The following is a 12,500-nucleotide window of genomic DNA, read 5'->3' on the forward strand; positions in this document are numbered from 1 at the left end:
ATACTGAGCGTGTTTTTCAACATCTAAACCTGCGTAATGTGGGGGGGAAGTGAAAAACTTTTGGGGGGGAAATCCAGTCATGAGGACATGTTTACTGTGGTGTTTCACCACAACATAATGAGTGCCTCAAAGAAAAATAACAGAACCCGAGTTCAAAGTGTAAGTCAAAGGTCAAAGGTCAAATGTAGTTGTATTGTCCCCGCAGGGAAATTGGTTTGCAGACAGGAGATCTAAAAACACACATAGTGCAGCACAAACACTAAAAACAGGCACAAAAATACTCACATAAAACAACAAGTACTAAAAACAAACAAACACTTAAGAGTCAAGATAAAACTACAGCTAAAAGCATACATACATAAGACATAAAAGCACAAAAAAGCACAGGGCAATGAAGGCAAGTATCATAAAGTGCAAATAGGTAGCATCATAAAAAGTCAAGAGTGAGCAGTAAGGTGCAAACCGGCAAAGCCAGGGAATTAAAGTTCTATCTGCCGTTTAGCAGCTGAATGGCAGCCGGGACAAAAGAAAGTTTGCGTTATCCCTTAAGTTATCCCTTAACTCAGTCCCCGCCAGGAGTTTCTGACCATTTTCAGTCACTGATCTTCCAGGACTCACAGAATATTTTCTTCTATGACTACAGTATGCCAAAAGACAGAACAAAGCATCTACTTTCATGGAAAGAAAGTTTGTTTCTGCCTTATTCCGTCCGCTCTTTAGTTATCGACACTTGAATGTAGGTCGTTTTAACCCAGAAAGGTGAGAAAAATGCTTTTTTGTGCAGCGGAGCGAGGGAGAGCTTCTCAGAGAGGGGACATGGTGGGTCACACTCATCTTGCCCGGGGGCCTGGGGCTTCTGGAGCTTGATGTGTGGAGGTCTGGGGGCATATTAACTCATTGAGTGCCAATGACGACTATCGTCGTCAATTCAAATACTAACGTAGAGTGCCAATGACGACTAAAGTCGTCAATTGCGTTTTTTGACGGTGGGACGTGGATCAAAGCCTGATCCATCTCCTGTGAAAGTATGGTGGATGTTGAATGTGTAAAAGCTATTTTACGGACCCATTAGGTGGCGACAGTGCTCTCCAGATTAGAGAAAGGCGAGGAAAAAAGAGAGAAGAAGTCATGGGGAAACGGAAATCGCATCGGTATGCATCGATATGCATGAAGCATAACGTTAGCTGTGCCTGCAGCAGCCAATCTGCTGCCACAATTGAGCCCCTCCGTGTCCGCTGCGATAGCCCATCCGCATGATTAGTTGTGGAGTTGTTATTATTCTCAACTGGAAGCGATGGGAGCCGTTGACAAATACACGCTGAACGCTGTAAAAAAGCTGGATGTAGCGCACTTTTCAGTGCAGAGCAAACTCAGCAGAGAGCCACCAGAGACACACCCATGGAGGAGGGGTTTGCAGTTGAGGGGGGGGGGTGGGGCATGCAGGGCCGCATACAACACCGACCCAGACAGACCCAGACAGCAGGACAGGATTGGCAAACACAAGCTAGAATATCTGATGCCTACCAGCAGTAAATCAAGACCAGCAAGAAGCTGCAACGAGCAGCGCACGCAGGGGCCAGCGCTGCTGGTTGCAGCTAAAAAATATTATTTTGCCAAACAAAATTCCTTTGTTTTTTACTGTTTTATTGAAGGAAATTATTTTTGAGGTGTCACATCAGAAAATATTAGCTTCAGAGTCAGTCATGTGCTTGAAATGCTTCATTTCACAAAAGGCTAATTATCTCAGCTTCTAGTTTGAAACGTCTCTTTTTGGTGAAATCAACCTATCTTCTCCGGCTCATAACTAAAGAACGGAAAATGATATCAATAAACTTTTTTTTGCTGATGATAGAAGAGAGTCTCATCGTTCTTTGGGCGTGTTCGGTGTTTACATAGTAATATCACACAATATTCTGTGGGCCTCGAGAAATCACTGAAAACGCTCTGAAACTCTGGCACTGGGAGCGTCCGTTCTCGAAAAGTGGCTGGCACTCAATGAGTTAAGACGGCTGAAATGTACACAATGTGAGGGTTCACAAAGCGGATTACTAATCTACCTGACAGGAGAAGTGATCTGTGTGGGTTTACCAGCGTCTGGTGAAATAAAATCCTTCAGCTTTGAGTGACGAGTCCGCCTGACATCTCCGTGGATGTCGGGGAAAAGCTGCTCGTTGCAGCGCTTTGAGGCACCAGGCTGGAGGTGTTTTATGGAGCTTCCTCCTGAAGGGAGATGGTTGCTTTTTCTGCTGTCTGGTTTTGTGGGAGAATAACTCCGGCTTCTGGGCGAATTTAGGAGTGAAGTAGCACTTCATAAGGTGGCCAAGAGCGCCATCTATCGCATGGTGGTGAAAGCACGGATTGTCACACACCGCCTGGGTTCAAGGTTCAAGGTTCAAGGTTCAAGGTTCACTTTATTTGTCTCCCATGGGAGAAATTTGTCTTGGAGTAGAAGACCAATATGCTGCAGTACATACAGACATAGACAGTACATTAAAAACACTGTAAACGGTGACACGTGCAAACACTTACAGTAGCAAGTTGAGGTAGTCAGTCATTCATCACAGTCATTTATACCTCTCAGGCCATAGCACCATGCAATAACGCAGTGCAAATTCTGCAAAGTACAAAAAGTTCTAGTGCAATCAGTTACAACGATACTAGTAAATCACATATATTACAGGCAAGCAAACAAGCGATTGTTAGACCTACTGTACATGTTCGCAAACAAGCAATTGTTAAAACTATACATAGGCAAGCAGGCAGATATTAGAGCCTGTGAAATGATCACAGAACCCTCTGTCTGACCTCAAGGGGGCGCCCATTGATCAGTTTAACTGATAGAGGAACAAATGAGTGCTTGTATCTGTTGTGCTTACACAGGGGGAAGTAGAGATGTGACCCAAGGAAAATATATATCAACAGCTGCTGGATTCCATCATGCTCCAGCATCCACAGTCAAGATCTGACTCAATAGCACAATGGACTGTGTGGTGTATTCATACATCATACACTGTATGTTGGACAAATACATAATGATGATCATACTGAGAAAGGGAGAGATCACGTGTATCTGCTAAAACATTTTGAAACAAAAATGTGTTTTAATAAACAATGCTTTTTCGGTCCAGAAGCTGTGTGGGAGGCTTGAGTGGGGGAGTTAAATGGCACTGAGTTTGAATTTCTTAAATCCTTCCTTTGGATGAGGTGGGCAGTAGATTTCTTTAAAACTGCAGCTTTTCAAACTGTATACATAGACTCTCTCTCAAAGAGAAATCCAGGCCAAACAGCTTGGCCTTCCATTGCGAAGGCCGCAAGCCAGAGAGAGGAGACTCTTTTGATGACGTCCGCTCCACTGGCGGTGAAGGTGTAGCCTGGGTAAACCCAGCCTCCACGTGACCTGCTCTCAGACCCTGCTCTCAGTCAGAGCAGAGCAGGTCTGAGAGCAGGTCACGTGGAGGCTGGGTTTACCCAGGCTAGTGAAGGTGAGGATTGTGTGGATGCCTTGCCAGTAGGTACCAGGGTGGTGTTAAAGGCTCAGTGAAGTGCAATGACATGAAGATCATTTTGGATGGACTGCCAGAACCTGGAGCACCAGGTTATGGCTCTTGCTGAAACTCTCACAAACTAACTCAACACTATTTTAAAACCTAAAAAAAATTAAAGTTAAAAGAGTTCGGCTATTTCAGGGGATTATGAATACAGTGTGCCACAGGAAACTGAATGCCGTAGCACTATTGTTATCAAGGGATATTTTAGATTTGTTCTTGTGGTTCAGTTTCTGCTTGCAATCTAATTCTTACATTCGTATGCAACTCTGTGCTCTGTTCAGCCATGTTGAAAACAGCAATAACTCAGCTGCAATCCCGAATTTCTCCGACTTGATCGTCCGACATAATAACACAGAAAGTGTTTATGTGGCACATTCTGGTCAGAAACTTCTTCTACACCTTGATATACCCATTGGACTCTCATGATTAAAGTCATGGTTTTCTCAGCTCTCGCTTTTGGGGAGAGCAGTTCATACCCACCGATATTGATCGAGAGGTCTAAGGTCTTGGAAATAGCATCTGTGGATTTGATTTGCGGGTGGATTGTTTGAACACAGAGTCGTATGCGGTGTGGGAAAATGAACCCTGGAATGCACTAGAGTTCTGATTGGGTGGGTTTTAAGGATGTGACGGGTAAACCGAGCCAAGCCTTTTTCTGTGGTCCTATCATTGTAGCAGGATCTGGGGGAGTTAGTATGATTGTAGCAGGATCTGGGGGAGTTAGTATCATTGTAGCAGGATCTGGGTGAGTTAGTATGATTGTAGCAGGATCTGGGGGAGTTAGTATGATTGTAGCAGGATCTGGGGGAGTTAGTATCATTGTAGCAGGATCTGGGGGAGTTAGTATGATTGTAGCATGATCTGGGGGAGTTAGTATGATTGTAGCAGGATCTGGGGGAGTTAGTATGATTGTAGCAGGATCTGGGGGAGTTAGTATGATTGTAGCAGGATCCGGGGGAGTTAGTATGATTGTAGCAGGATCTGGGGGAGTTAGTATGATTGTAGCAGGATCCGGGGGAGTTAGTATGATTGTAGCAGGATCTGGGGGAGTTAGTATGATTGTAGCAGGATCTGGGGGAGTTAGTATGATTGTAGCAGGATCTGGGGGAGTTAGTATCATTGTAGCAGGATCTGGGGGAGTTAGTATGATTGTAGCAGGATCTGGGGGAGTTAGTATGATTGTAGCAGGATCTGGGGGAGTTAGTATGATTGTAGCAGGATCTGGGGGAGTTAGTATGATTGTAGCAGGATCTGGGGGAGTTAGTATCATTGTAGCAGGATCTGGGGGAGTTAGTATCATTGTAGCAGGATCTGTGGGAGTTAGTATCATTGTAGCAGGATCTGTGGGAGTTAGTATGATTGTAGCAGGATCTGGGGGAGTTAGTATGATTGTAGCAGGATCTGGGGGCGTTAGTATGATTGTAGCAGGATCTGGGGGAGTTAGTATCATTGTAGCAGGATCTGGGGGAGTTAGTATGATTGTAGCAGGATCTGGGGGAGTTAGTATGATTGTAGCAGGATCTGGGGGAGTTAGTATGATTGTAGCAGGATCTGGGGGAGTTAGTATGATTGTAGCAGGATCTGGGGGAGTTAGTATGATTGTAGCAGGATCTGTGGGAGTTAGTATCATTGTAGCAGGATCTGTGGGAGTTAGTATGATTGTAGCAGGATCCGGGGGAGTTAGTATGATTGTAGCAGGATCTGGGGGAGTTAGTATGATTGTAGCAGGATCTGGGGGAGTTAGTATCATTGTAGCAGGATCCAGTCCGATGCCAATTTGCCAGTGCCTTGGTCAGGGGCACTGACAGGAGTATTAACCCTAACATACATGTCTTTGACAGGAGTATTAACCCTAACATACATGTCTTTGACAGGAGTATAACCTAACATACATGTATTTGACAGGAGTAACATATGTCTTTGACAGGAGTATAACCTAACATCCATGTCTTTGACAGGAGTATTAACCCTAACATATATGTCTTTGACAGGAGTATTAACCCTAACATACATGTCTTTGACAGGAGTATAACCTAACATACATGTCTTTGACAGGAGTATTAACCCTAACATATATGTCTTTGACAGTATTAACCCTAACATATATGTCTTTGACAGGAGTATTAACCCTAACATACATGTCTTTGACAGGAGTATTAACCCTAACATACATGTCTTTGACAGGAGTATAACCTAACATACATGTCTTTGACAGGAGTATTAACCCTAACATATATGTCTTTGACAGGAGTATTAACCCTAACATATTTGACAGGAATATTAAAGGGATAGTTCAGATTTTTTGATGTGGGGTTGTATGACGTACTTGCATACAGTCAGTGTACTACATGCAGTAGAATGCAGCCGGCGCAACAGCTGCCGAAACAGCAGAAAAAATACACAACATGCTTCCGGATACTGCTCACCTGGCTTAATCCAAGTCTCCACAAGCCCTGAGATGCCAAGTTGACTCGAAAATATGTCATTTACACCCTGTTTTTAGCTGAAATCTGCACTGGAAACAGGTGCTCGAGCTATAGGAAGAAGAAATAGAACTGAGGTTCCAGTTACAAATGGCTATATTTCAGCTAAAATGTGGGCCGTTATCACGAGCAATGATAGCCACATCATGAGCAGTGATAGCCACATCATGAGCAGTGATAGCCACATCGTGAGCAGTGATAGCCATAACCATATATCGTTTATGGTTAGCCGTCCTAACCATAAACTAACCCCTTGCAATAGTGGAGACCGACACAATGTCCTCACTTTGTAGGATTTTCTTCTCTATTCTTGTGAGGACATGGTACAAGAGCGCACGCACGCACACACACGCACGCACGCACACGCACACGCACACGCACGCACGCACACACACGCACACACACTGAACTGCATGCCAATTCCTGATACACTCCATCTCTGTGGCAGTTATCGGATTATACCCCAGAGCAGCATATGAGAGAGAGAGAGAGGGAGACAAACCGAGAGAGTGAGAGACACAGAGGCAGAGAGAGAAAGAGAGAGAAGATGAATGTGAATGTGACAGGGACAGTGCAGAAGACGGAGAGACTCGGAGAGAGAGAGGCGGTGGGGTTGAGATAAAGAGCAGTAGTGACAGTGCCTGGATCAATAGTGTGTGTGTGTGTGTGTGTGTGTGTGTGTGTGTGTGTGTGTGGACGTGTTGAGATATTCACTTGGACTCTATCGGGGATCCCGATGGAAGGACACACACTCTCCCTCTCTGTCTCCCTCTCTATGTATCCATCCCCTCTCTCGTTCTCTCTCCTCTCTCTTCTATCTAGAGAGAGTTTACCACTGGGTGTCACTGAGGGAACAGGAGAACGAGGCAGCACCAACGTGCTGACTCTAACTCCTCCTCCTTATTCAGAGCATCAGGGTGGCCAAAGTCAACTGCTAGATCCCCTTTTTAATTCAGACATTGTAAATGAAGGCTCTGACATTAGAAAGGAAGTTGCAAGTGTAATTTACATTTTGATTTGAGTGGGCTGGAAATGACCCCATCTCTGATACTGATGTGCCCATTGTAGAGTCCCGCTGACGATGCTATACCCCCAATGCTGCTGTATATATCCATGCAGTGCTAGTGCAGGTTACACTACCACTGCTCACTGCTTACTAACATCCAGGTGTTGCAAGGGAGTGAGCAGCTAAACAGCATGAACAAGTAAAGAACATCCAGCAGTTTCAATGCGGCTGTATATGTTGACTAGAAATCTAGGGTGGAGACTCTGGAGACGATGCGCCATGGGCGCGGTTATGGAAATGTTTGTATGTATGAGTACAGGATTACAGCAGCTCCTTATAGACGATGTTGTCTGATAATTCCCTCTTCATCACCTTCGAGAAATACTTTCATGCTGCTGGCTCGCTTTCCCCTGGAGGAGGCTGTGTAGAGCTGGCCATGAGCAAACACTGGCTGAGGTAGGTAGATGCCAACTCGGTCATTCTCTTGCCCTTGTTGATGGTAAATGAGAAAGCCAGTCTGATTGGGAACTGAAGGGAAGCTCATCATTTCTGTCATGGTGAGGAATTCTTGGCAGGAAGATCCTTTCACCTTGTTTGTCACTACATCAACCACCTTGTCCATCATCTGCACCCCCACCATCCAGGTGCGATTCTTGAGAATACGGTCAGGACCTGCATGTGGGTTCCTAAGCAGCTCGGGGGCATGGTGGGGCAGTGGTAGCGCTGTCGCCTCACAGCTAGAAGGTCCTGGGTTCCATTGCCGCCTGGGACACTTAGGGTGTGCCCCCCCATGTCTTCAGTGCCTACGGCCCAGGTGGCCATGTCGTTAAAAGGGCCTTTCTGTGTGGAGTTTACATGTTCTCCCCCTGCTCCCCTGGGGTTCCTCCATACAACATTGGTATGGACCCCCACTAAAAACATAGAGATCGTCACCACTGACCAGAGATGACAATGTTTGAAGTATACACAAGAAAGCTCCCCACTGCTCCTGGCCTGCCCAACAATGCAAAATCTTCTTCTTCTTCTAATGGCTTTCCGGCAGACTGGATGCCTTACGGCACATTGCTGCCTCTCACAGTCGGATGGTCTCACTCTAGACCTGGTTCTTCTTCTTTCAAGTTTCCGGTGTTCCTCACACCTCCTCAATCTTGGCTGTTGTGCCTCAGGCTGACACTAGGGTGATGTCACTTGAGCAATTGTGATGTCATTATTAGTGATGATGTCATCAGTGACGTCACTCAAGCATTTGTGATGTCATCAGTGATGTCACTCGAGTGACATCATCAAAGACATCATTGGTGACTGCTTCCCACTGATGATGTCACTGATGATGTCATTGATGATGTCACAATGGCACTAGGGTGATGTCACTTGAGCAATTGTGATGTCATTATTAGTGATGATGTCATCAGTGATGTCACTCAAGCATTTGTGATGTCATCAGTGATGTCACTCGAGTGACATCATCAAAGACATCATTGGTGACTGCTTCCCTCTGATGATGTCACTGATGATGTCATTGATGATGTCACAATGGCTCTGTGAGTGTGAATGCCTAAAAACGTAAACTATATCATAGAGCCGAGTGAAGCAGCATGCAGAGAGCAGAGCCATCCTGGAGATTTTAAATATAATCACCTATGCCGTTCGCCTCCAACGTTCTATCGAGTCTCACTGAAAATAGAGCGCATGTTCCTTCCTGTGTCACTTGTCAAAACGAGAATGAAGCCCGGACGCGTTGACGTTGAGCAGTGATGGAATATTCACAGGATAATATTCTTCTCTTTTAACCTTCTTGTGGGAATATTCCCTGTGGTGTGGAAGCTTTCGGTGATACCGGTTTAGGTTCTGGTAGGAATTTGCTATTCTAACTAATGAGATGACAAATATGTTACACAGTATAAAGCGAATAATGGAGATTTGACCAACATAGCGGAACAGTAATTATTAGTAATTAGGCTATTTGAGAGGGTAACTTTAAGCTGGTTAGCTAAGCTCGACAGCAGCATGGGCGCCGGGGCAGTGGAAGTGGAGCCCATGCCGGGCTATGTGGACCTCATTACCCGAGCCTCCACCGCCATGTTTGTTGCCTTGAGAGACTGTAGAGACTGCGGTCTGGAGCTCTCCAAACGGACTCTCCTGGATAATGCCTACATTACCTGGACCGACATTGCCCTGTTCTTCTTCTGTGCCTTTTTGTGGACGCAGATTCGGCGGGGACTGACAGCATGTATGTTCAAGCCGCTAGCACAATGGTGCAGGCTGATGCCCAGAGATGCTGCCCAGATGCCAGAGAGCGCGTGGAAGCTGGTCTTCTACACCATGTCATGGTCCTACAGCACTTACCTGCTCTTCTTCACCTCCTACTCCTTCTTCCATGACCCCCCCTCTGTCTTCTACGACTGGAAGAGTGGTATGTCGGTGCCTACGGACATTGCCATAGCCTACCTGATCCAAGCCAGCTTCTACGCACACTCCATCCACGCTACGTTATACATGGACGCATGGAGGAAGGACTCCACTGTCATGATCGTGCACCACGTCATCACACTGGCTCTCATTACATTCTCTTACGCCTTTAGATACCACAACGTAGGGCTTCTGGTGTTGTTCCTCCATGACATCAACGACATCCCACTGGAGTTCAGCAAGCTCAACATCTACCTGAAGTCCAGAGGAGGAAGCTATTACCTCCTCAACGATATCCTGTCGAACATGGGCTCTATCAGCTTCAGCATCACCTGGTTTTGGTTCCGTCTCTACTGGTTCCCCCTCAAAGTGCTGTACGCCACATGTGTGTCCAGCCTCCAGTCCGTCCCCAACATCCCCTTCTACTTCTTCTTCAACGCACTGCTCCTGGCCTTGCTGCTCATGAATATCTACTGGTTCTCGTTCATTGTGGTGTTTGCGGTCAAGCTGCTGAAGATGAAGGAGGTGAACGATGTCAGGGAGTATGAGCACAAGGAAGGTGTCAAGGCAGCTGGACATAGCAAATCTGCCCATGGGAAGCACGTGCAGAACGGGATCCCCAGGGAGAAGCATCTATAACCGGCTCTCTGACGCCGCCACCTGGCACTAAGCTGCAAGTACAAGCAAGACAAGAGCCCACCTTGGTCGGTTCACGCTCAAGAGAAGAAAGAAAAAAGGAAAGAAAATACCAAGTTAGGGCGCAATACATTTTTATTCTTTTAATTTTTGTTTGTTTTAGTCGGTTTTATTTCATCACAGTCTTTTTTTTATAGCACTGTGAATGTTCTTTCAGGTGACTTTTTTGTCTTATTATTACTAGAAATCTGTGCACGCTCGATTTCTAGGGTGGAGACACTGGAGATGATGAGCCATGGGCGCAGTTATGGAATCCGGCTCTGCAACGATTCCCATACACCTGGGTCCTGTTGATGATATAATGTTATACAATTAAGTGCTAAATAAATTGGTTTTAACATTTGGCAAGGAGTCATCAAGTAAAGCTGTGGATGTTAACTTTGGAAGCGGGTCATGTTTGATCTTATATTAAAAACACTATCAGTGGGGCATCCGGGTAGTGTAGCGGTAGATTCCCTGCCTACCAACACGAGGGTCGCAGGTTCGTATCCACGTGTTACCTCCAGCTTGGTCGGGCGTCCACACAGGCACGATTGGCTGTGCCTGAGGGTGGGAAGCCGGATTAAGGGGTATCTGTCCTGGTCGCTGCACTAGCGCCTCCTCTGGTCGGTTAAGGCGGCTGGTCGGGGTGGAAGGGAACTGGTGGGAATAGTGTGATCCTCCCACGTGCGACCCTGTGTCAGGTGAAAAGAAGCAGGTGGCAACTGCGCATGTGTTGGAGGAAGCATGGTGCTAGTCTCAGCTTTCCCCAGATCGGCAGAGGGTGAAGCCCACCGGGGCAGCATGGGGATAAATTGGCCAAGTATAATTGGGGAGAAAAATCTGAAAAAAACCCCCACTATCAGTGAAAAGTTGCTATTTTAACTATAGTTCCTAAACTTGTGGGGCCTATAAGTAATACAACACTACTGTATGCTAAGTACTGCGATTATCAAATTTAGTTAGTGGGATAATCAGCAGGTCCAATAGACCTATGCTGCCACTGTCTACAGCTCTAGTATAAGATAGATGTATGAAGAACTGCAGTATAGGTTATTATAGGTTGGTGTTTAGGTCATTGTTATTTTCCCTGCATGTTCCACTGTTTTGCAGAAGGAACTAGATCCGTGTGAACCTTTTGAAAATACCAGCTGCAGTGCAGATGGTGAAGGGCTAGAGCAGCTGATCTGTGAAAAGGACATTAACATCGGGGGTAAATTCACCAAAATGTTGACTGAATGCCATGTTTTTCCAATGTGATGGACTACCAACTGGTGACAGCAAAGTGGCTTGGCCTTTGATTCTATATAATATTTAATTTGGAAAAATCATACATATTAAATTGGTAAACTGGAGGGTGTCCGGCTAGTGCAGCGGTAGATTCCCTGCCTACCAACATGAGGGTCACAGGTTCGAGCCCCCGTGTTACCTCCGGCTTGGTCGGTTAAGGGTATGTGTCCTGGTCACTGCACTAGCGCCTCCTCTGGTCAGTCTGTGCTGGGGCGGAAATAGCGTTAACCTCCCATTCACTACGTCCTGCCGGTGAAACTCCTCGCTGTAAGGTGAAAAGAAGCGGCCGAAGAAAAAAAAAACTTTAAGAAAAAAATAAGTTAACCTGGAGGAAGAACTGCTTGATAGTGTAGAATCTATCCCAATCTTTCATTATTTACCCTTGGGAGGTTAGCTGAGAGCAGATTCAGAGCAGATTTAGTTCTTACTCAGAAATGCTCTACTGGCCGTGTCAGAAACAATAACACCTGTGTCCTGCCCAGTACATTTTTTTTTTCAAGCAAACTGTTTAAGTGGTAAGTTCATCGAAGGCACTTGTTCAGCAACACTCAGCTTCACACTGTTTCACACACTTCCACCAGGAGCTGGCCTGTCCAGCCACAGTCCACTGCCTTAGACAGCTGAGCAGCTCCACTGGAGCAGGCAGCAGATGTTACCTGAGGACATGTTGCTGGGAGTTCTTGACGGGGGTTGATCCAGCCCAGACTTCTCCAGCTGGCCCAGGGAAGTGTTTCATCTGGTTACACAATAGTGTAAGAATACAGAACACAGCAGACTACAGTATATCCTCGATTAGATCAGCTTCTCAACAAGTCCCTTATCAAACAACGATCCCGAATCTACTCTACATTAGTATGTAGCTAGACCATTCTTGCTTGATAGTTGCAATACTGGCTTTTCCTGATATTCAAATTAATTCTTAGTCATTATTCAGTCTGAAATTCAAGTTCAACTGATTTAATAAAAGAGGGGGGTTCCGAAATGCGGTGCCAAGCAATGAGTACAGTACTCTAGGATTCGTTTATAACCCATCACAAAAAAATACTCCTTCCCAATTCTGCCTAGCAAAGGATGCTGATTGGCCTGAAC

At 45.7% G+C, this 12,500-nt stretch overlaps 2 protein-coding genes across 2 annotated transcripts in view; one reads left to right on the top strand and one right to left on the bottom strand.

The window, feature by feature from the left end:
• naaladl2 (N-acetylated alpha-linked acidic dipeptidase like 2) overlaps window positions 1-12,500 on the bottom strand; it is a gene marked incomplete at its 3' end in the record, with an annotated part of 362,515 nt that overhangs the window by 99,701 nt on the left and 250,314 nt on the right. The gene's annotated exons all lie outside the window — the stretch shown is intronic.
• LOC310786549 (ceramide synthase 1-like) lies at window positions 9,045-10,085 on the top strand (the record flags this gene model as incomplete). The annotated part of the gene is made up of 1 exon (XM_083647767.1): window positions 9,045-10,085. One exon carries the CDS (start codon window positions 9,045-9,047, stop codon window positions 10,083-10,085), a length of 1,041 nt encoding a protein of 346 aa, XP_083503893.1.

This window comes from Poromitra crassiceps, assembly GCF_964638095.1.
Source record: "Poromitra crassiceps genome assembly, chromosome: 12".
NCBI lineage: Eukaryota > Metazoa > Chordata > Actinopteri > Beryciformes > Melamphaidae > Poromitra > Poromitra crassiceps.